At 40.3% G+C, this 27,862-nt stretch overlaps 2 protein-coding genes across 3 annotated transcripts; one reads left to right on the forward strand and one right to left on the reverse strand.

The window, feature by feature from the left end:
• Positions 1–1,722: 1,722 nt before the first annotated feature.
• mtfmt (mitochondrial methionyl-tRNA formyltransferase) lies at positions 1,723–10,180 on the forward strand. 2 transcript variants are annotated; one of them, XM_002938346.5, is made up of 9 exons: positions 1,723–2,583; positions 4,396–4,608; positions 4,691–4,813; positions 5,041–5,143; positions 5,425–5,500; positions 5,883–5,974; positions 7,045–7,126; positions 8,753–8,820; positions 9,669–10,180. In XM_002938346.5, exons 1-9 carry the CDS (start codon positions 2,042–2,044, stop codon positions 9,852–9,854), a joined length of 1,485 nt encoding a protein of 494 aa, XP_002938392.3. In that variant the 5' UTR covers positions 1,723–2,041; the 3' UTR covers positions 9,855–10,180. The 2 variants fall into 2 exon arrangements, with proteins under 2 accessions (XP_002938392.3, XP_012815047.2); XM_012959593.3 differs by having other exon boundaries at positions 4,399–4,608.
• Positions 10,181–10,246: 66 nt separating this feature from the next.
• On the reverse strand, positions 10,247–20,085 carry LOC734029 (Novel protein containing Rieske [2Fe-2S] domain and Protein of unknown function (DUF455) domains). Its single transcript, NM_001045718.1, is given in 12 exon segments — positions 10,247–10,692; positions 11,886–11,990; positions 12,378–12,531; positions 14,001–14,079; positions 14,257–14,326; positions 14,492–14,659; positions 15,573–15,722; positions 16,329–16,429; positions 16,680–16,782; positions 17,544–17,662; positions 17,923–18,011; positions 19,966–20,085. Coding segments are annotated over 12 exon segments (1,275 nt in total). The 5' UTR covers positions 20,073–20,085; the 3' UTR covers positions 10,247–10,662.
• Positions 20,086–27,862: the final 7,777 nt, after the last annotated feature.

Here is a 27,862-nt window from a genome sequence, read left to right on the forward strand (position 1 = left end):
GAGGTCCCTGCCCTGTAGAGCTTACAATCTAAGTGGTTGGGTAACATATAGGCACAAGTTGGAAGGCAAGAGTGCACAAGGTTTGGGCATTTGCCCTTAAGCGCAGGAGGAATAGACAAAATAAAGTTTTGGTGTTCCAGAAGGTAGCATCTGAGTTTCTTGTTAAAGAGGTTTCATATTGTAATATGAAGGATTTCATGCACAATGCCAAAAGCAAGGGTAGAATTGATAAACTCTTCTAAAGTAAAGTCATGTCATAGCTTTTTGGGAGTAGTACAGAAGGACACAATTTGTACCCTGGCCCATTGCTAATGCCAGAGCTTTCAAGTTGGAGTCATGAAGTCAGAAGCATTTTGGGCACCCGGAATCAGCAGACTCCTAAAAAATGTTAACTGTAATGAAAAAAATACAATATGTTGCAATGTCCCTACAGATAATGGTTATAATAAAGTTATAATAAAGTACTTATCTACTGTAGTTTCTTTAATAAATAAAATAAAAAGCCACAATGACATCAGCAATTTTAAAGCTATATGAAGATGGTGTCTGCTTTTGGCAGTGACAGGCTTGGATGGCCAGTAGGGTAGCGAGCCAGCCAGTAGTTCTTTGATTTGTTCCCAAAAGCAGATGCCATAGCTTTAAAATTGCTGAGCTTTGGCTGTGCTGTATGTTTTTTTCAATCAACATGGAAAATACAATAGTATATTTGAAACAGAGGAGTCGAAGTCAGAGTTACCATAAACTGAGGCTTTGAAGTTGAATGATTTATGTACAGACTCCACAGCCCTGGCTTTTACACTCCTGAATGTAAACCCAGCATTCCCTTTTGGGACAGATATGCCAAGCAGACCAAGGCCCCAGACCACACCAGACCATGTTCCACAAAGTTCCGAGTTCACATTACAAAAAAATGTATTATGCCAGGGCACCTGTGACTTAAGGAGTGACCCCATTATAGCTATCCACCCCTCTCCCTGATTTAAGGGCAATGGCACCTAGAAACAGTATATCCTCCTGAGGAAGCATGGTGGACTGCGTAGGGGACTCTGGGACTTCCGCTTGTATTTTGAGTGATTATTTAAACAACACTATCTGTCATATTATGTCTGTGAGTATACCAGGTTGGGATTTTATTCTTTATTAAAAAGACATAATTCATTATACATTACTCCTGTTTTATACTGAAGGTTTTGGAGACTTCATGTATTTATTTGGCACATATACCTTCTTTATCTGGTAAGTATGTAATCTCCCTAAAGTGTTTGTATTGAACTGCATTTTTACTGACTGGTTTTACACAAGGCATTGGCTCACTTACACTGAAATGAAAGATTCATTATTTTTGGAATTCTGCAGCAGGAAAATTATTTTGCACTTTCCCACTGTTTGTTCTTAAAAATTGTTTGATTGTCCTGTGCCAATCATGCTTTCTTCTATTTATTATTCTATACAGTGTTCAAATGGTTTACTGGTAGTGCAAGAAAGAGGGGCAAAACAGTGTATTATTTTGTAATTCTGTAACCTCTGTGCTTGCCTGCAACTGTGATTGTAAGTTATGTATATTGTTTTCAAGCTATTACTGTTATATACTCATATACACACACTTGCAGGGCATTAGGAACTGATTATGAGGGGTGATCATGAGGTATTGCGAAAATATAGCACTCCTTAAAAACAGCAGGATAGTGGCATCTGCTTATGTGCCAAGCAGTTTGAATGGACATTTCCCTAAGGCTACACAGCAGTTTCTTTTTGTAGCACAAAATAGCTCTTTAATAATCAGTAAGTGATATGTGTAGCGTCTTGCTGTACTGTACAGGCAGAACTTCAGCAGTAAGAATGTTCCTACAAACCGAGACAATGAGGGAACGAAGTTTCTTTACGAAAAAGTTTTGCGAGGAACCATAATGAGCCAGTAGCATTGCTTTCGGAAGTATTAGGCGTTACACCGTTTTGCCAAGATGGCGGCGCCCAGTTTGTACCATGGCAGGGAAGGTTGCACCAACTTGTGAAGAAATTGTATGCCGGGTTTGGGGTTCTGATGGACATGGGTGTTTGCACCCCGAGTTGGCGGGTCCTGCTCCGTGTGAGATATATTCCTACGGCTGGCGGGTACATCCGCTCATCGAGAATCCATAAAATACCGGCTTGCAAGACAGGAAATGCCAATGGAGTTCAAGCCAGTGGAACCGAGGCTGCTAATTGGAAAGGAGATGGTGAGAGAAGTACCTCGGACTTGTTGAGGATTCCGTTGGGCACAATTGCTTATTCTCAAAGACATGTTATTTCCAAATGTGACACAGAAGGCAGAGACAACTGGAGAGAAGCTGGCAATGGCAGTAACTGCAAGGGGAAACTTCCCCTCACAAACTGCTTACAAAGGAAAAGGTTTAGAGGGGTAATACCAATGGGCAATATTAGGCACTTTCTCAATGGACGACCATCTGAAAACAGACACTATGCTGTTAGATTTTACACTGAGATCAGAGAAAGAGAGAAGAGAAAGCATCCACCTTGGAATGTCATGTTTTTTGGAACTGATGAGTTTGCACTGGAATCTCTTAAAATGTTGAACCAATTCAGGTAACGTTAGAGTCCAAAACATCCATGATGGACATGTTTCTGTTATAAAGAGATAAAATTGCCTAATCCAGTTATTTTGTTGCAATACAGTTTTGTGTTTATACAATAAATGTTTTCTTTCACATTAAAGCAGTGGTCAGCCGCATCAGTCTTTGAGTTGGTTATGTTTACTTCTCCTTTGTTTCCCCAAAAACTGACCTGCATCAGGGCCGTGGCACATGGGACATTTTGATATTTGGAGCGGCTAACAAAGCTTACTGCAGAGTTCCTTCAGTTGAAATCCTTGGTGCAACTTATGTCAGTGGTTAATGAAACTAAAAGGGGCATTTAGCATAACTCAAAAATATGTGCCTTTTAGTTTCATTAACCACTGACATAAATTACACCAAGGATTTTAAGTATCTTGTAGGCAAGATTCTTAAAGAATCCTTAAATTCTTAGGGCAGACAGATTAATCACCTGCGATAAATCTTCACTACCGCGGGCAACTAATCTCCCCGATATGCCATCCCACTGGCAAGAATGTTAATCGCTGGTGGGATGGCATACGCATCATTTCGGTCCCCTAAACTTGCCTTGCAAGGAAACTTCAGGCAACTTTGGGAAACCGAAGTGACGCGTATGCCATCCCTCCGGCGATTTACATTCTTGCTGGTGGGATGGCAAATCGGGGAGATTAGTCACCCGCCGCTAGTGAAGATTTATCATGGGTGACTAATCTCCCAGTGTGCCACTGCCCTTAAAGAATTTCAAGAATCTTGTAGGCAGTAACGAATACTGTATGGTGCTGGTTTCACTTTGGGCTAAAAATTATCATTATTTTAAAGAATTGCCACTTTATTGGAGCCCTTAATTATTCTCTTGTGTCCCTGTCAAATGAATGGTGGGTGTGTCCTAACAGACCTTGCCAAAAGCACAGTAGGAGTTAGGCAGCCAATCGCAGCTGTAGACAAATATAGACTATAGTTCCCTATCAGGGCTGTCTAGCTGCACAGCCTAGGAAAGCAGCCAGCAAAAAGAGATAGGCAGTACTAATATGGATTTTGAAGAAATGTTTAATAAAGTACTATTCTAAGCACATATTTAGAGGTGTATGTAATGCAGTGGCACGCTCTTGTTTTTTTACACAATATGTCCCCTTTGATTTCCCATGTAGCCTAAAGCAAATCTAAGGATAAATGGAAATGTTGTATATGTCATACCTCTTCAAACTTGAACTGGTCTGTAAGCTGTACTGAGGGTGGGCAGGTCCACAGTTTAGGAACCTGTCCTTTAGAGGTCAGATTTGATATACGTAAGTATTTTAAAAGTTTAGTTCTGTGTGCTCTGCCTCATATATGATTTTCATGTCTTTTTCACCACACCGAAAAAGGCAGACAAACGAGTGGCAGAAGAGAAATGCATACAGTATAACCTGTTTGGCAGAATGATGGCAAGCTGACTTGTTTTAGAATCGTTGTATAAATACAGACCCAACCTTGAGTTCCTGGCACAAATTTTTATAACTAGATTTCTGTATTATGTTACCTTAATTTATTGGCAAAGTGTCAGGGCTCTGAGAGATTCTTGCTAGCACCAGTGATTCTGTCCTGTATAAAAACATTTATTGTCAACATTTTATACTGCACCTAAGATTTTTATGTTGTATATGGAAGACCTTAGGTTTAATGAAAAGCTTAGCTTGGCCTTGATAATAAAAAATGTCATATATTTAACGCTTGAAAAGGAAGTCTGTAATTAATGGGGGTGTTAGAGGCCCCTCAATGAGGAAGTATGAAATATAAATATACAATTCTTTTTGTCTTCACTTAGCAGAAGCACACATGAGCCAGTAGTTGGCAGGCTGGAGGTGGTTACGTTGCCCACACATCTGCCTAAAGGCCTTCCAGTGAAGAACTATGCTGTAAACCAAGGGATCCCTTTTCATGTTTGGCCCCAGACAGGACAGTGTGAGCAGTTTGATGTTGGAGTCGTAGCATCATTTGGACGACTCCTCAGCGAGGACTTAATTTTGCAATTTCCATAGTATGTTTCCTGCATTGTTTGGTGGTACGGGGCCAGGGCCACCTTTTGTAAGATAGTCTCTGACAAACAGTTTTTTTTACAGTGGTATCTTAAACGTACATCCCAGCTGCCTTCCCAGGTGGAGGGGTCCAGCACCCATAATCCACACTGTTCTAAATGGAGATGAGAAGACCGGTGTCACTATTATGCAGATTAGACCAAAAAGGTAAAGTGACACATTTCTAAAATGAAGACTGTGCACCAAATATTCCTTAAATCTCATTTTTCATTGGTTTTGCATACCTTATTGCTCATACAGTCGGTCATTTATGGCATATTGCTTTTTTGTTGTCTACATTCCTTTTCTTTTACTATTATGGTGTGCTATTCTTCTACATTTACTTTATTGCTACTTGGTTTAATTATTAATAACTCAAATATTTTCCCCCTAAGGTTTGATGTTGGCCCTATTGTGAAGCAGGAGGAATACCCTGTTCCCCCAAGGTGCACTGCTAAGGAGCTGGAAGGCGTGATGTCTAAAAATGGGGCTGAAATGGTAAAGGGTAAATGGCCTCTTGCTCAGTGGTGTGGGTAGGAATGTATGTGCTTGGGTGCTGGGGAAGGTAATGCATTAATGGCAAGCTGGTTATTCTAGGATTGGGTAATCAAGTGATTTCGAGAACTTTTTATGAAAAATGTACCTGAAAAATATGTATATCCAGAAAGGGCACAATAGATTATTTTAAGCACTGGAGAATATCTCCTTACTGTAGAGCATTTCCCTGCTTAAAGTACCTGGTAAGGCCAGTGCTGATTTTCTGTATTTTTCTCTTTCAGCTCATTTCTGTATTAAAGAACTTACCTCAGTGCCTGGAACACACTACAGAGCAACCCACAGAAGGAGTAACATTTGGTAAGAGTTTCCTTAAGGAATATTGTTTGTTCCTTTTCAATGTTATCCCCTGTCAGTATCCATATATCATGCACCCCAGCTTATGTACTGCTCTTTAGGGCTATGCCTGTGCTTAATCTACTCCAGCATGGGAGACAAAATGTCAGAAGGTTATTTTCGTTTTAAAACACCTGCTCTTCTATATACCTTATAATAAGCCCTAGCCCATTATCCTGCTGCCTTGGCAAATACTTTCTGTTGGCCTGTCACTTGCGTTTGTGCCACTGTTGCTTCTTGTGTATCTTGCCCATTGCTTTGCTTTTACTTTAATTACTTTGTATTACTTTGCCTGTCAGTATATACTATGTGCCCCATCATAATTTGTGTATGTATATGTTTGTAGCCCCCAAGATTACAGCTTCCATGAGCTGTGTTAAGTGGGAAGAGCAGACTCCGGAGCAGATCATACGTCTTGAACGAGCTGTTGGATTTTCAGTAAGGCAATTTAGGAGTCCTTTATTTATTTTGGGCACAAGAATTTTGTGCGCTAATGGCAATGTAGCCCAGTACACAATAGCTGCACTAGCTACTAAGATCATTGCTCCTAGTATGCCTTGCCCCCACAGATGTTACTTCTAGCATCCTTGTCATGGCATGTTGACCAGTATGGGAGCCAGGTGCATTGTGTTTAAAAAAAACCAAAAAAAAAAAACCATGGTGCTTTGCACCTCGTCCTGCTTCAGTAAATGAGCCTTCCTATCTTTCACCTCCAAGACACCATAGTAATGGCTCAGTTTTGTTTCTCTTTAATAGGTAGTTTGATAACTTTTAGTATGTTATTAAATGTCCTATTCTTTGCAACTTTTCAGTTGTTTTTCAATTATTTGACTTCTGCCTGCTTTCACATGTGGGTCAGCAACCCCAGCAATCATCAAATTCTTACTTTTATTACTTATTTTTTATAATTAGCCTCTCTGCTATTCATCTTGCTGTCTTTCACTTAATACACTCCCCTGGTTGTTAGGCTGAGGGCACACAGTACAGCTTCCGCCTCTGCTCAGCTACACGAAGTGAAGTGAAGTTGTGCTTGTCAGTGCAGTTTTACTGGGAGTGAATCTGCTTTTCTCAGCCTGCAAAGTAACTTAAGCTGAGAGCAGCTGAGCAAACGCTTCTTGTGCCTTAGTGTAAATTGAACATTACCAAGCAGATAGCTGCTGAACAAACAGCTAAATCATTCAAAAATACCCAAGAATAATAACTAAAGACATAGTGCAAGCTGTTTCAGATCGCTGTCTACATCATACTAAATAATAAATTAATGGAGAACTTCTCCTTTTAACCCTGCCTATACATAATTTAAATATTCTAGCATTTTGTAATGTGTATGTATGTGTGCCTGTGCCCTAAATCTGCTGTGGAATGACTGTTGGGTCTTCCTGCACCACGCTTACTGTGTGTGCTTTTTTTTGCTTTACATGAATGTTACAACTTCAAGATCTTACAGCTATACTTGCCGGCATGTCAAAGCAAATCCAGATTTGATACCTGCCTGTTCTTTCTAATAGATGCCCCTGCAGGCTGTCTGGATGGGCTCACCCATTAAGCTTCTTAACTTCGTGGAAATTCCAGAATCTGTTAAAATTTCAGGTAAGTATCTATAAAAACAGGTATGGGATCCATTATCTAGAAACCCGTTAACCAGAAAGTTCAAAATTACAAGAAGGCCATCTCCCATAGACTCCATTTTAATTGAATAAATACATTTTTGAAAAATGATTTCCTTTTTCTCTGCAATAATAAAACAGTATTCAATTTTCTCACAGCTAGCAGGCCAAACAGTAGTGGGTGTGGGGATCTTGCTTCTAATTAATTATTTTAACAGTGTAAAAACTATAAAAATATTTAAATTGTGAAATGCTCAGAAGAGCATCCTGGACAATTTTAAGTATGCAGAGTATGAAGGGAGCAGGAAGTGAATAGTCCTTGCAAGCCCATAGGATTGGCTGATGCTGGGACATGGATGCTGTTAGGTTGTAGCTGGGGGATAGTATCAGTGGTGCAGTGATGAGGTATCTATGGGGTTTAATCTGATAGTAGGCATAGCATTGAGAAGTTCTAAATCCAGGGATATCACACATTAACTCCAGTTCCTTAACAAAAATTAATCCTGTACAAGATCCCTTCTCATATTTATTTAAATATATTTTTAGTTGGGTACATTGAATTCTGGCCTAGTCAGAGAGTTTAAAGTTTGTGCTGAAAGTTCAATGCGGCCTTCTTAGTGTAACAGAGATTGGCTGGTAGACACATGAGAAGTAATTTGAGTGAATCTGGTTGACTAATAAAGCAGTTTGCGGCCTACCACCCACCACCTTATCAGTTGTCTCAGTCTATGTATTACTATCACAGTACATGCAAATTACTGTCTGATATTTAAAAAAAAAAAGGAAACAAGGAAACGTCGCTCGGAGTCATACTAAAGTCATAATAAACGCAACTTTTTTTGAATTGTCTCTATGAAAATCCTGACTTTATCGCATTGTCGCCATCTAAAAGCTTGCGAGTCAATGGGAGTTGTCCCAGACAAAGTCAAGCCATATTTTCAATTCACGTTTACGAGTTTTAATCAAATTCGAGGTTTTTTTAATCATACAAGTTTACCACATTAATAAATAAGTGAGCATTCAATATGCAAGTATATTCAGTATAGAAAAACAAACTCAACAATTGATAAATAGCCTCTTTAATGATTAACTGGTTTAGTGCTATTTTCTTTAAGTCTTTAAAGGAGAAGGAAAGGCAAAGTTACTTGGGGGTGCCAAAATGTTAGGCACCCCCAAGTAACTTTAATCGCTTACCTTCTACCCCGAGCTGGTGCCCCTGTATGGAGAGAACAGCACCAGCCCGGGGTAGCAGCGAGCGCTTCCTCCTTCCTGATCTATGCATACGCAGTAGAGTGAGAAGCAGAACTTTAACAGAGAAGTCGGCTTTTCACTCTACCGTGCATGCGCTTGTCCGGGACATTCGGCAGCAGTAGGAGGCGCTCTCGACAGGCTGGTGCTGTTTTCTCCTAACAGGGGCACCAGCCCGGGGTACAAGGTAGGCTATTTAAGTTACTTGGGGGTGCCTAACATTTTGGCACCGAGTGACTTAGCCTTTCCTTCTCCTTTAACCAAATAGAACAATGTATATCCTGTGTAAAAGTCATACTTATTATTAACCTTAAAAAGTTTACCAGTGTTTCATTGCATTTTCCCATACATTGTTTTGCAGACTCTGCCAGCAAGCCCGGATGCCTTCAGTATCACCATGCATCTCAACTTCTGCTAGTATGTTGCAAGGTAGGTCTCCTAGGAAGCCTTTAAAGGGACAGTAACACCAAAAAATTAAAGTGTATAAAAGTAATTACTATATAATGTAATGCTGCCCTGCACTGGTACAACTGGTGTGTTTTCCTTAGAAAGACTACTATAGTTTATATAATAAAGTTTCTGTGTAGCCACGGGGCAGCCATTTACAGGAGAAAAGGCACAGGTTACTTAGCAGATAACAGATAAACCCCCATTATATTCTACAAAACTTATCTGTTATCTGCTATGTGCCTGTGCCTTTTCTCCTTTTTCCCAGCTTCAATGGCTGCCCCTGTGTTGACATAGCAGCTCATTTATATAAACTATAGTAGCGTTTCTGTTGCAAACTTACCAGTTTTACCAGCGCAGGGCAACTGTACATTATATTTTAATTACTTTAAAACACTTTCATTTTTTGGTGTTACTGTTCCTTTAAAGCTGAACACGTGTAAAGGTATCCCTTAGGGACATTTATCTGCATCCTGTAGGGCAGCAATGACTCCTGTATGGTCCCGTAATATTTGACAGTTACTGGTTAAAGAAATGACCCAGTCAGCTGATTTTACAGATGTCTGGTTTTAGCAGATGAAATAGTTTACATAGGCCTTGTTATGTGCACTACATTTCTTCATAACCACCAGGTTGGCCTGCAATAGCGAATAAGTGTATGGAGAGGGTTTCTCCTATTAAATATAATTCAATATCCAGATTGATAAATACCAAACATACTGAACCTACAAGATCATCTCTAACTGAATATTGTTATTTTGCTTACCATGTTATAGAACTTACCAAAAGCTGACGATTGATCGATATTTAGCTTTTTTTTCTATTGGCAGGATGGTTGGGTTGGGGTCAGAACAATAGTACTAAAGAAGAAGCTCTCTGCCAGAGATTTCTACAATGGCTACTTACATCAATGGTTTGTACAGAAGACTAACATACAGCCAGAGGAATGTCGCTTCCACACACTGCATCTGCCACCCAAAGCAAAGACCACAAAACAGAAGCAAATATCCCGGTAGAGAAGCAATTGTCACTGTGTGTCACTGTGTGACAGGGACAAACAGCTGAAAGCATTGCAAAGTACAGCACTTATGAGCTTGATGTGCAATATTTCAAATGTTATGGCTGTTATGTACAGCAAGTCTGTATTTGATTTAACCAGCGCTACTGATTTATATTAGATAGCAAACAGACAGTAGTAATCAAGTACAAGCCCACAAAAAGAAAGGCAGAATAAAGGCCTCTGTATACAAAATGGTCCAGATGTATAATTTATTACTAAAAGACAGAGATGTCAGTTGATGCTTCTGTGTCTTGAAACAATAAAGAGCATTTCAATCTTTCATCTTATTTGTGTGTTGTATAGTTCATTGGCACCCTGTATATGCAGCTGGATATTTGACTGAATCTATTTTATTTAAGATCTGATTTCCTTTCCTCATACATTAAAAGATCCCTGCACAGTCAGAACCAAGACATTTCCATAAAAGCATACTTTAATAAAGAATTTCTTTAATGACAGCATCATAATAATATCCCACTTTATGCTGTAACAGTAGAATATGGCTCTTGAGGTATTTTGGACACAACCTCACTGTCTGATCCCATACATTTATAAATAAGTGATAAAAAAGCAATGTCACTGTGTAGGTAAATTGACATTTTGTCAAACATGGGAACGGTTGTGTTTAACAAAAAAATTAAAACTGCTGGATTTCTTCTTTGTAAAATTCCTCTATTAACCATTATACAGGCAATTAGCTGAGAAAGTGCTTTAAAACAAGCACAGAGACATCTGTAGTTGCTGAGGCAGTCCGTGTAGAAAAGTCAGGATGGCTTAACCAGAGGCAAGTACCACTGCAACAAGGGAAACAAAAAGATACTCACTGGCAAGTACAGTTACACATACATCAATATTCTAACATTAATCTCTACTCATTGTAGGTAAATGCATCTCATTGCCAGTAAGGTACAACTTGTTCACTGTCATTATTACCAATTAGATGCAAAGCTGGATGAGAGATATAAATGCCATTACATGCATCTGACTGACTACTGGGCCTGAGTGGCTTCATGCTGCAGCTTTGGTTCATTAGAGTCAGTCAGAACTTTCCTTCATTATTTAAGATCTGAATAATCACTATGACACTGGCTTAGAGAGAAACCCTGACTCTGCTCTGTAAATTGCAAAACTGCTTAGAACTCTCATGAATTTTACATGCACTTATTTTAAAGCACTGAAATCCAACTCTTAAGGGCTCTGGCACACGGGGAGATTACTAATCCCCCCGAGTTGCCTTCCCCTGCCATCCCAGCGGCGAACATGTAAGTCGCCGGCGGGATGGCAGACGCGGCAGCGCGATTTCGCGCAAATCGCCCCGCCGCGTCTGCCATCCCACCGGCGACTTACATTGTCGCCGATGGGATGGCAGGGGAAGGCAACTCGGGGGGGATTAGTCGCCCGCAAACAGGGAGTTTTGCCGCGGGCGACTAATCTCCCCGTGTGCCAGAGCCCTAATACACTAAACTCGACGTTCAGGAAGCACTTTTCAGCTACATATGTGGATTATAGCCCTGCAGCAGATTAACAATCACTTCCAATAATGGACAAATATCAAATACATGCATTGGGCCTGTTATCCAGAATGCTTGGAACCTGGGGTTTTATGGAAAAGGGATCTTTGTGGATCATTTAAACTGTAAATAAACCCAATAGGATTGCATTGCATCCAATAAGGATTAATTATATCTTTGCTAGGATCAAGTACAAGGTACTGTTTTATATTACAGAGAAAAAATAACTTCTACATTTTTAAATTATTTGATTAAAATGAAGTCTATGGGAGATGGCCTTCCTGTAATTAGGAGCTTTCTGGATTACAAGTTTCTGGATAATTGATCCCATACCTGTACAGCTAATCAATATCAGTATAGCTCTGTCCACAAAGTTACATTTTAAGTTGTTTAGATGGCTACAATTTGAAACTTTTCAATAGAGCTAAAAAGAATACAGTGGAGAGAAACAAATAAGGCATTAAGGATAACAGTACCTCCTCTGACATCCCTGCTGATCTTCTTCCCTCTGTATTAAAAGGGGGTTTCAAGTATCCTTTAAAATACAGTGGCACCAGCTCGTGGAAAGTGGATAAGCAGTCCTATAAAGGAAAAGAAATATTACAAATATTTAAACAATTGTCAGCTGAATAAGAGGAAAACTTTGTAAAGCAAGCCCTTCTTATTAACTGTGGCCAAGAGATCAGATTGGTTTGATTTGGCCCAGAACCTAGGTAGCTAAATCGCCCAAAGATCCACTCAGTTTGGCAGCTATGCCGAACAGCAGTTCTTAGTAGGTATGTCCCCTTTAGGGAAAGTTCTGTTGTTTTTATGAGAACATTACACAACACTTCTGACACTGTATCCTAATATCTATATTCTACCTAATTTAAAAATGCCAACATCTAACAATTCCAGGGAAAGAACATGGACAAGATTCTATTAGACATAAGGGCACTTGATTTATTTTGTGTTTTTAAAGTGTATACCCGCTGCTCCTTGCCACAGATGTAAGTGAACCATTTCAGCCCCGCAGCCACATGAGTAATCTCATCCGTGTAGATTACTTCCAATATTCTGACAGAGCTGTCGTCTCCCTGAGTAGAGAAGCGCTGCATTGTCTGAGGGTGAACATCTAATCCTCTAAAAAAAAAAAAAATCAGGAGGTGGTTAAATGTTTATCCAACTTACCAAAAGTTATCAATTACTGTAATTTCTTTACAGTATAAACATATGCCAAGAATCAGGATAAGACTACTAACACTGTCAGTTTGGTCCGTATGCTTGCTGTATACAGACACATCAGGCAGTGCTCATTGACCAGATCAGGAATCTTCCCCAATACATAGCACAAAATAGAGCTAGTACTGCTACCCAAGTATAACCCATAATTTCATTGTGCATACTTACACTCAATATTGTGAGAGAGTTTGAATGGTAGCAGCACCAAGATGATGAAACTGGGTGTAAAGATGGGCTGCTTTGCAATCACTGCTAATATTGCTATTATTCCACAAACAGAATAACCTAGTGCAGAAGGAGCAATGAACCAAGCCGTCTGGACTGGCTATCATTACTGTATGTGGGGTTTGCCACAATTTAAATGTAGGCAAAAGCAACACTCTGGGTATCATGTGTGGGTGTATAGGCTGTGGCTGCTTTTATTAAAACCCTTTCCAACTACTTGCAAGGGTAATCTATCTTATTTGCAGTGCTTGACATTATAACAATTATTTTAGGGCTTATTTGTCAAGTAGAGTGGGCAAGAGGCCACGCTTTTTGCCCACAATGCACCACACCACCTGGCACAATGAAGAGCACTGCCTTATAGGGGTGTGGATGCTGATGGCCCATCTACTAGCCCAGCCAGGGAGCAGCAAAATTGGAGACAGCTACCAAATCTTGCACTTGTATTTAGGGGCTTGTGATGGCCATCAGTATATCGGAACAAAAAGGAGGAGAAAGCAGGAAGTAATGTTGAAGTGAAGCACAGGAAAGGGAAAGCAGAAGGGATGAATTGAGGGGGGGGTGCAAACTAAGAAAGAAAAACATGGTAAAAAGAAAGAGGAGAGTCAGTAGAGAAGGGAGATCCAAAAAGTAGGAAAAAAAGCTTCAGCAGATTTACTGCAAACCATTTATTGTGGGTAGTGGTAACCACTACCCACAATAAATGGTTTGCAGTAAATCTGCTGAAGCTTTTTTTCCTACTTTTTGCAGTTGTATTTGGTTGCAGCACAGAGCAACAACTAGGAGCTAAAGCTTTTTTCGTAAGTATTTTATACAAAGTTCACCAATCATTTTTTATATTAGAGAAGGGAGATAAAGTAGGGAGCTCAAAAAAGTAAATAGATACGGTTAGAAAGCTATGAGCATAGGAACAGACTTGGAAAGTGTTTTTATGTGGATTGTTTTCCCTTAAAGGGGATGTAACCAAAATATATTGCAAATATTCTTCTTTTTAGGTGGAGAAGAAGTGCAATTTTATTTTTGCCTTTACATCCCCTTTAAATGCAGCATTTTGATTTTTCTAGCGGCATTTTATAGGCTGAATGAGCAGGTTAAAAAGCAAGCAGTAATGAAATCTAAGAACTGACTTGTGCAAATGTTCTTACCTTGCCTCATGGACCATGTGCACAATAGCCAGGCGCCCAAGCAGATCATGTGCCGTATCTGCAGCTGATTGCCACAAGCCTAGAAATGGGAAGGACCAAGGTCACACTGCTCTGACCTCACCAAAACACTATTTTTTGTTTTTAAAGACTTTACTATTAACTACATTGGCACACTGCACCCAAACAACCGAAAACAGACACAAACAATTCAGTTGTGTGTGTGACTGCCAGAGTAGAATGCAAATCAAACACTCACCATTGTGCACAGGTAGAGCTCCAAAGTTGCTGTCCAGTTCTGCTAGTCTCTTCTCCAGCAGGCTATAGTGCTGATGAGAGAGAACAGACACTTTACCAGAAATATTCCATTTCTAAAAAAGAAAGCTACTTGTGCAAAGCACATGACTAATAACACACAGAAGAGAATGCAAGATCAGCACTCTTCACCCATTTTTAGTACCATAAGGCCCCATTGGGCAGAATTATCTACAAACCTTGGCTTCATCTCCAGCCACTTTAACAAAGTCTGAGAAGAAATCCCTTGGCAGTGTCTCTCCTGTGCACAATCTGAAATGGGCAAAGCGGGCAATGATGTCCCATGACAGGTCTATCGCCCACTGCTCAATGTTGGCCATTGAATGCAACAGAGCTATCCTGCTGCTCTAAGACAAAACACAAACAATTTTACACACTTCTTTATAGTTATATATGAAATAAGAACAGAAATATTAACAGCAAAGTCATGTCAGACAGGGCATTCTTACATAAAACTTGAGAATTACAGATGTTTAAAGAAAGCCCAGTTATGCTTATATAAAACTTAGGCTACTGTATTTAGCCAGTCTACTCTACTCTACACTCAAAGATCCGCTTGTTTAGCATTGTCACCAAAGAGCGGATATTTCCCCGATATGGCCACCTTGACGTGGGTGATGCTGGATTGATGGATTACAGTCTGTCGGGATGAGGACCACATCAAAAAGCTTCTCTTCCTGACAGGATTTTTGAAACCTGCCTGATCGACATCTGTCCAATTTTTGCCCATATATCAGCCATGTAGATCTGTCTCAGTGCACCATACATGGGCTTATAAGCTGCTGACTTGATAGCTTTGTGTTGGCCTGTGTACGTATAGCCACGTTTAATGTCAATTTTGTGGCACCTATAGCACTGTGACTCAATTCCAGCTTACAGATCTAAGGGCGCATGGGAACGCTCTACTTTGTGCCTGTCTTTGACAGGCAGGTGCTCTGTGGATAAAGTTAGCAAATAAAGCAGACTACATCAGGCTTACCCAGAGCATATCTATTTGTCACTTGTTGTGGCATCTCACAACTGCAGTATTTGTGCTTCCAATTATAAGCAATTATTTTTTTACTATATATTTTTGTAGTTCACACATGTGTTGCCCCCAAGTGACCCCAAGAAAAGCAATGATACTGCACTGCAACTATGTTCACCTTGTATATTCTAATAGACTTCTCTACAAGACAATTCTAGGCCTAGGCTCAGATCTCCACATCTGAATTTATCCTTTAGGTAAAATATATGAGCATAGACAGACACAGCACTCACCAGCGTTCCACCCTTTCCTCTCTTAATCCTCCCTGGCTGTACAATGATTAGATTCTCTTTACGCTGTGGTTGGGCAGGAGGCTCCATTTGACCAATCTCTGAGATCTTTCCCGATTCCCACAAGGTTTGTACATGCTGTGTCAGCTTTACCTGAAAATGTTTTATGGCAGTGATTAGGTGAAGCATTCTCATAGCATTCCATGTTCTTTCACCCTCTGTATCTTTCACTCATACCTTTAGGAACACCTTTTTAATGTACGGCCAGCACTCTTCTCAGTTGAAATAACTATCTAGCCATCTACCCTAGAGTCCTGTTTTTTAATTGTGGGTCCCAAGGTTAACCCCCAAGATTCATCATAATATAACTAATATTTAAAGCATGCCCAGAATTGTAGTCCTGCAACACCAGTAGGGCTTTAAAGAAAGCTCCACTGAGTGTTCCATTGACATGGATTTCTAGTTTTAGTATGAAGACACAAGGAGCTACTAGTTGCAGCTACAAAAATAGACAAAGCTGATCATTAACTGATAATTGTCTCTACGTGAGTTTTAGCAGAGGCAATTCTCAGTATTGTCTATGGCGGGGTATTTTCTGGCATTTAGTAGCTGTGAAAAAGTAGCTGCTACTAGTTGCTCCGTGTGTCTTTACCGTTAACCAACAATTTTACTGTGACGGATTCCCATGACCACTTATATGTACAGGATCTTTCAAGCAATTAGCCACACTTAAGGATACTTTAACATTTAGTCTCTCACCTTTTCCTGTGGGTCTGCAGTGCTGAGAATTTTGCAGGCCCAATAGGACAGAGTGGATTCAGCATCTGAACCCTGAGAGATGGCTGCAGGCTCAGAATTAACTATAAAATACAGGAAATAAATGGTCACACAAACTGCTTTATGTGAAGAGTTCAAGCAGTGAAAAACTGGCATTTGTATAAAGGGAAACCCCACTCAGACTTTTCTTTTGCATAATTAAAGAAGAAATATTTGTTCACAATTAATTTGAATATATTATATGGCTGAAATGTTTATGTTTAGGCACTAGTGCCTATAAAGGTAATGGTTTAACAGGAAACATAAAACTAGATTTAACTGTGTATCACTTACCAGAAACTGTGCATGGCGTTTCCTTCCAAGGAGTGAGAGACAATGCGTTTTGAGTTTGAATATAAACCTTCCCTTCATAAACTTTCACCTCATATACCTGGTTCTGTTGGATCAAGGAAAGGAATAAGTCTAAATGGAGATAGAAAGTGTCCCTATTATGCAAAAGAAACAACAGAGAAATGCAGCCTCCAGATCAGCCTCCTCATACCCGTTATGGTAGGGCTACACAGTACATGTTCATATATGAGACACACCCATGGGAAGAGTACAAGCACTTTAACTGAAAGCACAGCAACCCTATGATATAAAAGTAACTGATATAAGCAAAACAATCTTGGGTATAGTTACCCTTAACTGCAGCTTCTGCTTTTGTGTTAAAGGAAAACTATACCCCTAGAATGAATACTTAACCAATATAATTTATATTATGTTAAGTGACCTATTAAAGAATCTCACCAAACTGGAATATATATATCAGTAAATATTCCCTTTTACATCCTTTCCATTGATCCACCATTTAGTGATGGGCTGTGTGCCCCCTCAGAGATCACATGACCAGAAATAATGCAGCTCTAGCTGTAACAGGAAGAAGTGTGGGAGCAAAAGGCAGAACTCTGCCCATTAATTATCTGATGGGGCCTAGCATGTATGTGTGCCTTGGCTTGTTTGTGTGCACTGGGAATCCTATGATCCCAGGAGGTGGCCCTTAATTTTTAAAATAGCAATTTTCACATAGAACAAGGGATACAGCTCCATCCTAGAAACAAACATCTCAAAATGTTTTTTTATGGATTTTCTAAAATATAAGTAAATCATTCCTTGCTCACATAGGGACACTAATGTTACTTGCCATAATGCTCTGACCTGTAATCCTGTAGAAGAAGAGCCATCATCCAAGCAGAACTCAAAATAATGCCAAGGACAAGTTAAAGCCAATCGACCATCACACAACTCCTCAATGTCTCCCTGTTCCAGCGGCCCACCTGTGTGGCACAAACTGCTATTATAAAAATGTCAATGGGAAAAAAGAAACAAAAACTTTTTCTTAAAGGGAAAGTAAAGTCAAGAAAGAAAATCCTTCATTTTCCAAGAAAGCGGCTGAACAATATCTGTCAGTGCATTAGCCATATGCATGAAGGGATTGTAGCACTGCCGTACCTGCAACTTCATACAGCAGCACTACGTAACAGCAAACGCAGAAAGCTTTATTTAAGATTTATTTTGTGCATTAGGATCTATATACCTTCATGAGGACATGAAGAATCCATGGCATAGAATTTGTCATCAGTAGTATGAATTAGAACCAAATGTTCACCATCTTCTGAAAATAGTCTGAAAGAGAAATAGAATGAATATTCATACACTGCTCAATGAATGGTGGCCTTTAGAGTAAGGATCAGGAACAAAATAAGGTCCTGCTGTTCCTGGGGAATCCTCCATTCAATTGCTGTTCAACATTAGGTTCCAACTGCCTGCAGCAACACATCTAAACACTGGTGGCGCTGTTCTACTGCTTGTCCACTAACAATATTTGGGTGACAGTTACCCTTTAACTTGAAGCATATAAATCAGCCAGATTCTTGCATACACCCTGATGGAGTAAGCAGGGTAGACTATATTATAAGGCAGTCCCATATTATTTGCTCTCTTCTCATTTGATTTTTAATATTTTTTTACAGCACGGATGAGTACGTGAACTTTTGTAGATTCACTTCTGGATGTGGACCTTTATACAATATATGGACTTTATTATTTTGACATTAACTGCATTCAATATGTAGAATATCGAAGGTAAGTAGGGTTAATCCTAATGTCACTTCCTGTGGCACACTTTCAGTTTTTGGTTCCATTGGAGCATGTACACTTGATAACTGTATCTGCCTAGTTGCTTCATTCTTTCCACGAGGGTTTCTGGTGCTACTGCTCCTTGTAAAAAAAGAGTGACTAAAGACCTGCTTTGTAGCAACTCGGCTACTAAACAAGCAGATCTTTCACTAGTAAGACTACCTTGGTCCAACAATAGGATCATAACCGCCACTATTCAGGCCACTGGGTCAAGGACCACATTAATGCACCGCAGTCCTCAGTCCAATGGGAAAATCTAACTTGACTGAACAATGTCTGGCTGCTAAACAAAGAGACATGTCATATAGAATTATTATATAAATGGTACATAAAGTACCCCCTATAGTAAAATATAAGGATATTATAAGTCACCGAGGAGTTCAATGACCATATAAAAGGTAAAAGGCCGAAGACCAAGCACTTTTATACAGGTCACAAAACTCATATTTTACAACAGGGGGTACATTATTTATTATAATGCACAAATGTCACATCACTTGACAGGCATTACATCACTAAGCACTGATTATAACTGATTATATCACTAAGCACCATTTATAAGTGGTGCTTAGTGATGTCTGTAATAAAATACTCTGTGCTACACTGTATTTTAAAGAGTAATAGGTTCTGCCCATTTTAATAACTCCTTTAAGAAGATACACTGCCTGAGCTATGGAAGGGGGGCTCCTGCACCTGCTTTGGTTTACTGATTCACAGCTAATCACAAGCAGGACTGCACTTAGTTTGTGACTGGCTGCTGTGTTATTTTAGGGTGAAGACACACAGAGATACTAGTAGCAGCTACTTTTTTATGGCTACTAAACCCCAGAAAATACCATGCCATAGACAATACTGAGAACTGCCTCTGTTAAAACACACATAGAGACAGTTATCAGTAAATGATCAGCATTGTATTTTTTAGTAGCCACAAAAAGTAGCTGCTACTAGTAGCTGTGTGTCTTTGCCCTTGTTGTGATCATTCATTTCCTGCTGGGATTCCCAGCAGCCTGACAAGAGGAGCCCAGGATCAGCTTGGATGTTATGCTCAACAGGACTGTTTCAAGGGAAATTGCAGGCTCAGTGTTTCCTTGTTCTGTTTCTGTCCTGTTCTCATAAGAGTAATTACTTGGAGGGGGAATTGCCAGTAGTTGACAGCAGGGAACCAGGCACAAGTCAGATGTTCTGCGAGCATTTGTTTCCCTGAAACTATTGGAATAAACATTTTATAGCAAGGGGAAACCTGGAAGCCAACACATTCTGTTGAGGGGGGATGCTGGGAGTTGTAGTTAGCAGCAGGAGCGAAAGTATAAAGGGAATGAGGGGTGTAGTCAGGGAGGGTGCAGACTGGAAGAAAGGGAATATAAGGCAGAGGGAGGGGGGAGACAAGTTGCAGAGCAGCAGGGTCAGTAATTGTCAGACACAGGAAGCCCCCGGCCCTTACTTGGTGCATGTAGCTTTAAAGCTCCTCTTCTCCCCGACACACTGCCAGTGGCTGTTGCTCACCACCTCCCTCAGGGCGCTCACAAGTTCCTCCTGAAATCCCTCCATGGCTGCTGACTGACCCACAGCAGCTACCAGAAAGGCCGGGGATTCAGGGCCTGTATGGGTCTGAGCAAACCCCGCCCACCAACCACGTGTCTTAAGAGGACCCGCCTCTTTCTTCTGGGTTACATGGCTTCACCTTCCGATTCCTTAGCAACCAAAAGTGCCAGCAACTGGTGCAAATGCCTCAAGCTCGCAATGACACTGGTAGTGCAATTTACTGGCGATAGGAAAAGAACAAAATAATATACGAATTGCATAGAAATGATAAGGTGCAACAGCCCTTTCTGTCTCCCTGGTTTCTAGTCCAACCCCTGTGATACTATGATAGAGATGGGGCAGATTTATCAAAATGTCAGTTTAGAGCGTAATACAGAAAAACTCACCCACGTTCATTCATTCCAAAGGTATTTTAAGAAGTGTATTTATCATCTGGTAAACTCTAACGTTCCCCATTGATAAATGCGCTTATAAAAAAATCCCATAGAAATTAATAGAACGGTGGGTGAGTTTTGATGTATCAAGCTCTAATCTCACATTTTGATAAATCTGCCCCAAAGTGTCAGGTGGGAGAGTCAGCAGAATCCCCCTTTGACCCCAGACATAAGACCCCCCCCCATCAAAAACTTTAAAGGCTTCCCACTCCCTTACACATGTGTCTTTTTGGTCTTCTACCTTGCACCTCAGACAGTCAGAACATTTCTTGTTTAAGGGTCCATCTCAGGGCCTTGCTTAGAAGGTGGCCATAAGGGGAGTCGGGTTTTAAGGTTTTCCTGGCAAAGTGTATGTAAAATATTTGGATTAGAAAACAGTTGCTGGAAAAACAGTGTGTGCCCTGGAACTTAAGGCCTTGCTGAGATGGTAGCGGTCTCACATTCCCCCGCTATGTCCTTCCAAACTGGCTAACAGTAGGGGCACTGGATGGACCACATAGGAATACCTGTTGCGGAGCATGGTCTGATGTTTAAACAGAGAGCTGGTGCTGCTTAGCTATGGGAACTTGTTTTCACTATGCCTGATAGTTGGGAATCTTGCTCTGTATTTATTTGTGTTAAATGCAGGTTCCCACGTGTCCCATTCAGCTAATTTTACTTTCTTGTATGTACATTGCATGTAGGATTTATTTTCTGTTTTATTTCCACAGGACCCTCGTCTGCAGTCTTCAAGGAGCTCCCTTTAGTGCTGTATGTATAGGTTCATTCAGTAAGCTGGGTTAGAATGAGAGCAGAATCTGTCTGCTCTGGACAAAGTTTCAGAGATTCTTTGGTAGGTCTTTCTTATATTACCCTCCCTATGGGTTAAGCTTGGGTACATCCCATACATAGCTGATATGGAGATGGCCAAGGTAAAAGGAAAAATTACATCATACTTACCATGTCCTGGCCATCCTCCATGTCAGTAAGTTTTTTCCCACCCTATTATCGATCATAAAGGGAGCTGGCAGCTTGGTATGAAGACACCTGTGTAAGGGAGTGGGAAGGCATTAAAGTTTTTGATAGGGGAGGGTCTTCTGTCTGGGGTCAAAGGGGAGGAACATACCCATATGTAGCTGACATGGAGGATGGCTATGAGGAAAATCACGGTAAGTATGATGTCATTTTCCCTTTTTTCTTTCAAACCACTGCCTGTTTGCTAGGTTAAATTGGCCCCTAGCAACTAGATAGCTTTTGAATTTCCAAGTTGGAGAGCTGCTGAACAGAAAGCTAAATCATTCAAAAACTGCAAATAATAAAAAATACAAACCAGTTGCAACCTGTCTTAGAATAGCACTCTCTTACATTATACTTAATGTAAAGGCGAGCAACCCCTTTAATCTTAGTTGGGATCAAGTACAAGGTACTGCCTTAATTTTACAGAGGACAAGGAAATCATCTTTAAAAATCATAATTATTTGATTAAAATGTACTTCATGGGAGATGGCCTTCCCGTAATTTAAAGCTGTCTGCATAACGGTAGCCAGATAACAAATCCTATACCTGTACTTGATCTTAAGCAGATACGAGAAGTGCTGTGAAAATAAACCTGGCTAGGCGAAAATTCACAATTTAGTAAATATGCCTCCTGAAATCTTGGGGTGTTAGCTTTCAACAGGGTATGCAGACTTGTGACTGACACAACCTAAATACCCACATAACTTTAACAGCTACTGCTTAGTAACTCTTTATATAGGTATTATTGGAGGAGTGAATGATCTGCAGATATGATGGCCCTTGTTGGAAAGAGTTAAGCAGAGAGTTTAGGCAGAGCATTGGAATGCTGGGTTCTTCAGTACCAGCGATGGCCCAGATTAATGTTGTATAGCAAAAAACTGTATACTCCACATTAATAAACATTACAAGACTTCTGGGAAAAAAGCCCAGAAGTCCTTTTTGCAATAGGCAGTTCTTTGAGTATGGATGTTACTTAAACTGTTCTGCAATTTCAGATTTTATCAACAAATATTCAGTGCTTGAGAGGAAGATATATAGCTATTAATAGCTGTGACTTGCTGTTGTCAAACCTCTCTTGTAATTGATTTTTCAAAATGCTAGTTTAAAACTTAGTACACAAAAACTCACCCACATTCTATTCATTCCTATGGGATTTTTAGAAGTGTATATCAAATGGTGAACTCTAATTTTCACCCGTTGATCAATATGCTTCTATGTATTAAGCTCTAAACTGACTTTTTGATAAATGTGCCCCAATATCTTTGGTAGTGCGCCCTCATCTGAAATTGGAGGAAGGGTGCTGCAGAACTGTATTTCTCAGGTAGACTCAGTAAAGCAATGCCAGTGCTTCTTAAAAACAAACGATAACTTTTGTACTGGCAGGGATGTAACACTGATCTCTTCAGTGCAGACACAGATAGTACAGTACATTGTTCAGCATATACTCACGAATATAGCTCCTAGAGGCATTTCCCATCAGGGGCTAGAAATCAGTCTAGGCTAATCAACTTGAAAATGTCCAACCAGTAAGGTCAGGCTCTCCAAGTGGAACTTAGGTGATCTACAGTAGTCCCTATACACTTGTGTCCCTGTTCTGAGGGTAGCACAACCAGGACTGTAATCCTTCTACTTTCCTCAAAGGAGCATCAGGCTTCTTACATGAGCATCATAGGATCAAGAAACACCCTTAACTGCAACTGCTGCCCATACATGTACCAATAAAAATCGTACTAAACCTTTTTGATTTTTGGACCACGGCGAAAATTTTGGTCGTATAATGATACATACTGCGCATGTATTGTGTCTCTGCTGATATTCTTGGGGGCCCTGCAATGGAAGTCACCTCCGTACAATTGGTGTCTGATAACTATTTCATGTTCAGAATATCCTCTGATTTGTATTTTAGGACTTTATTCTCCAGTTTCAAATTGAATGTTAGTTTCAATCATTGCATTTAAACGTACGACCGATATCCAAGAAGACTAAAATCGGAACGTGTATGGCCAGCTTTAGGGCCTGACTTGTGTGTATATTTTCTAAGCTATGTCTGTTAATCTTTATTATTTGTCCTGTTTGAAATTCAAAAATGTATTAATGCTTTATTAATTTTCTTTAGAGCTGAACATTAGGCATGAAAAGGGGGAAATAGGACATGCAGGTGAAATTAGAACTATTGGACCACATGTATGAAATCAAAACAAAATTCCTTGTTATCTTAAGTGGAGTATTTGAACATTCTCTACCACAATTTGATTACATTTGGCAGAACTGTATGTGTCCAGCAGAGGGGGCTCTGGTTCTTGTTATGAAACAAATGACTTATAAGTCTCGAGTTGTAGATTGTGTTATCTACTGTATAATTTTAGTACTGAGAAAAGTACCTTCAGTCAAACCGATATCCTTATGTCTGACCTAGAGCTAAATACCATCCTAACTACAAAGTCAAAGAAAGAAACTCTCTCAGGCTTTGTAAAAAGCAAGCATAGTAAAATGGTCAAATAATACAGCCCCCTGATTGCTGGACCTGTATAAGGAAAGGCGTGCAAATGGGGTCTGCACAGGGCAGTGTGACAAGCAGGGAAAAGCTGACTGTAACTGTCAAAAATTAAAACAAAGCAAAATAATATAGCATTGGCAGAGCATTGGAATGCTGGGTTCTTCAGTACCAGCGATGGCCCAGATTAATGTTGTATAGCAAAAAACTGTATACTCCACATTAATAAACATTACAAGACTTCTGGGAAAAAAGCCCAGAAGTCCTTTTTGCAATAGGCAGTTCTTTGAGTATGGATGTTACTTAAACTGTTCTGCAATTTCAGATTTTATCAACAAATATTCAGTGCTTGAGAGGAAGATATATAGCTATTAATAGCTGTGACTTGCTGTTGTCAAACCTCTCTTGTAATTGATTTTTCAAAATGCGAGTTTAAAACTTAGTACACAAAAACTCACCCACATTCTATTCATTCCTATGGGATTTTTAGAAGTGTATATCAAATGGTGAACTCTAATTTTCACCCGTTGATCAATATGCTTCTATGTATTAAGCTCTAAACTGACTTTTTGATAAATGTGCCCCAATATCTTTGGTAGTGCGCCCTCATCTGAAATTGGAGGAAGGGTGCTGCAGAACTGTATTTCTCAGGTAGACTCAGTAAAGCAATGCCAGTGCTTCTTAAAAACAAACGATAACTTTTGTACTGGCAGGGATGTAACACTGATCTCTTCAGTGCAGACACAGATAGTACAGTACATTGTTCAGCATATACTCACGAATATAGCTTCTAGAGGCATTTCCCATCAGGGGCTAGAAATCAGTCTAGGCCAGTGCTGTCCAACTGGCGGCCCGCGGGCCGCATGCGGCCCGCGACCCCCCTCTGTGTGGCCCCCCACCTGTCTGGCTGCTTTGATGGCTTACCTTTGAGTAAGCATTAAATGGTATCAGTACTGAGATTAACTGGCCCCCTGCATGGTTCTCACCTCAGATTCAGGCTGTAATCCCTCTGTATTGTTTAAAAATGTAATCCCCTGTGTTGTTCACACCTTTTAATACCTGCATTGTTCACCCCCTGCAGTGTTCACACCTCAGGCTCAGACTGTAATCACTCCCATTGTTCACTTCTTCACACCTCAGGTACTGTAGGCAGAGTATGGCACATACAGCCAGCATAGGGCAGGTAGAGTATGGCACATACAGCCAGCATAGGGCAGGTAGAGTATGGCACATACAGCCAGCATAGGTCAGGGAGGGTATGGCACACACAGGAAGGGTAGGGCAGGCAGAGTATGGCACACACAGGCAGCATAGGTCAGGGAGGGTATGGCACACACAGGAAGGGTAGGGCAGGCAGAGTATGGCACACAGAGGCAGCATAGGGAAGGCAGAGTATGGCACACACAGGCAGGGTAGGGCAGGCAGAGTATTGCACACACAGGCAGGGTAGGGCAGGCAGAGTATGGCACACAGAGGCAGCATAGGGAAGGCAGAGTATGGCACACACAGGCAGGGTAGGACAGGCAGAGTGCTGCCTGTGTGTGCCATACTCTGCTTGCCCTATGCTGCTTGTGGGAGGTGAACCTGGCAGGGGTTTGTTGTGGGAGTTTGTTAGCAGTTGGAAATAGCCATTAAATGGTCCCTAAGGTGTGTAATTATGTACCGGGGGTTGCTCTGCTATCCACAGGGGAGGAGGAGGCATATGGAATTTAAGGGTATATCTTAATATGACATAATTCTTTCACATATGAATGATGGTTGATATCCCCACAGTAAGGACCAAGCATTTGGGATTTTGCTGTGCTACCACCATTGTGATAAAATAGGTGTGGTTTGAAGTGGGTGTGGTTTCAAAAAGGGGAGTGGTCAAAACTGGCTTCCATTAGCGGCCCTCCACCATGTATGCTAGAGAAATTCCGGCCCTCGGCACCGTAGAAGTTGGACAGCACTGGTCTAGGCTAATCAACTTGAAAATGTCCAATCAGTAAGGTCAGGCTCTCCAAGTGGAACTTAGGTGATCTACAGTAGTCCCTATACACTTGTGTCCCTGTTCTGAGGGTAGCACAACCAGGACTGTAATCCTTCTACTTTCCTCAAAGGAGCATCAGGCTTCTTACATGAGCATCACAGGATCAAGAAACACCCTTAACTGCAACTGCTGCCCATACATGTACCAATAAAAATCGTACTAAACCTTTTTGATTTTTGGACCATGGCGAAAATTTTGGTTGTATAATGATACATACTGCACATGTATTGTGTCTCTGCTGATATTCTTGGGGGCCCTGCAATGGAAGTCACTTCCGTACAATTGGTGTCTGATAACTATTTCATGTTCAGAATATCCTCTGATTTGAATTTTAGGACTTTATTCTCCAATTTCAAATTGAATGTTAGCTTCAATCATTGCATTTAAATGTACAACCGATATCCAAGAAGACTAAAATCGGAACGTGTATGGCCAGCTTTAGGGCCTGACTTGCGTGTGTATATTTTCTAAGCTATGTCTGTTAATCTTAATTATTTGTCCTGTTTGAAATTCAAAAATGTATTAATGCTTTATTAATTTTCTTTAGAGCTGAACATTAGGCATGAAAAGGGGGAAATAGGACATGCAGGTGAAATTAGAACTATTGGACCACATGTATGAAATCAAAACAAAATTCCTTGTTATCTTAAGTGGAGACTTATAAGTCTCGAGTTGTAGATTGTGTTATCTACTGTATAATTTTAGTACTGAAAAAAGTACCTTCAGTCAAACCGATATCCTTATGTCTGACCTAGAGCTAAATACCATCCTAACTACAAAGTCAAAGAAAGAAACTCTCTCAGGCTTTGTAAAAAGCAAGCATAGTAAAATGGTCAAATAATACAGCCCCCTGATTGCTGGACCTGTATAAGGAAAGGCGTGCAAATGGGGTCTGCACAGGGCAGTGTGACAAGCAGGGAAAAGCTGACTGTAACTGTCAAAAATTAAAACAAAGCAAAATAATATAAAATCTTAAAAAATTGATTTTGAAATAGCACATGGCACATATAAAAGAATAAAATTCCAGATGTAATTATGCACCCTAACCAATGCTAACCTTCAGCATATCAGTGATTGATTATATGTTGCATTATTCAACTCATAACAGTTTGATGTATATTTTGTTTTCCCAACACCAGTCAACAACAATGTTAAACACTGCCATTATGCACTGAGAGACAAATATTTATATTTTAAAGGAAAAGTAAACCTTTAAAATAAGTGAATGTAAAATTGATGCGAGTGCTATTCTAATCTATTCTAAAAAACAATTTTTACATTCTTTTTTTTTCAAGATTTGATGATATTGATATTTGTACTGTTGAATGAATTTTGTTACAACAGTGCCACCTGCTGGCTTGTTTCCCACTGTGATGCAGTCAAAAAAGTTGTTAGGAGAAAGAAACAGGGCTGGGCTGATGTTCTTCTGGTTAGAAAAAAAAATTAGAACCCTTAGATTACTTTTCTCTCTCCAAAACTGGTAAATCTGCCTCTATGCATGAGGCATAGGCAACCACATCCCTTTAGCAGGGAAGATCCGCCCCCCCCCACAAAGATTTCCCCAGTAGTTCCATATCTTCTTTTCTGCTGATTCCCTGCACATGCTCCGTGCTGCTGTCACTTACTGAGTTTAGGGACCCACTCACAATATAAAGTATATGTATAACATAAAAGTAACAATACAAGGCTGATTACTAATCAGTTTAGATCAGGGGTCTCAAACTCGCGGCCCTCGGTACAATATTTTGTGGCCCGCACCAACACCGAATGAATGGATCGCGATTTTTATTGCGATTCAAGGAATAATGCAAGGCACGGCGGGCGGGAGCTGCTGATTGCGGAA

Source organism: Xenopus tropicalis, chromosome 3, assembly GCF_000004195.4.
Source record: "Xenopus tropicalis strain Nigerian chromosome 3, UCB_Xtro_10.0, whole genome shotgun sequence".
In the NCBI taxonomy this organism is placed as follows: domain Eukaryota; kingdom Metazoa; phylum Chordata; class Amphibia; order Anura; family Pipidae; genus Xenopus; species Xenopus tropicalis.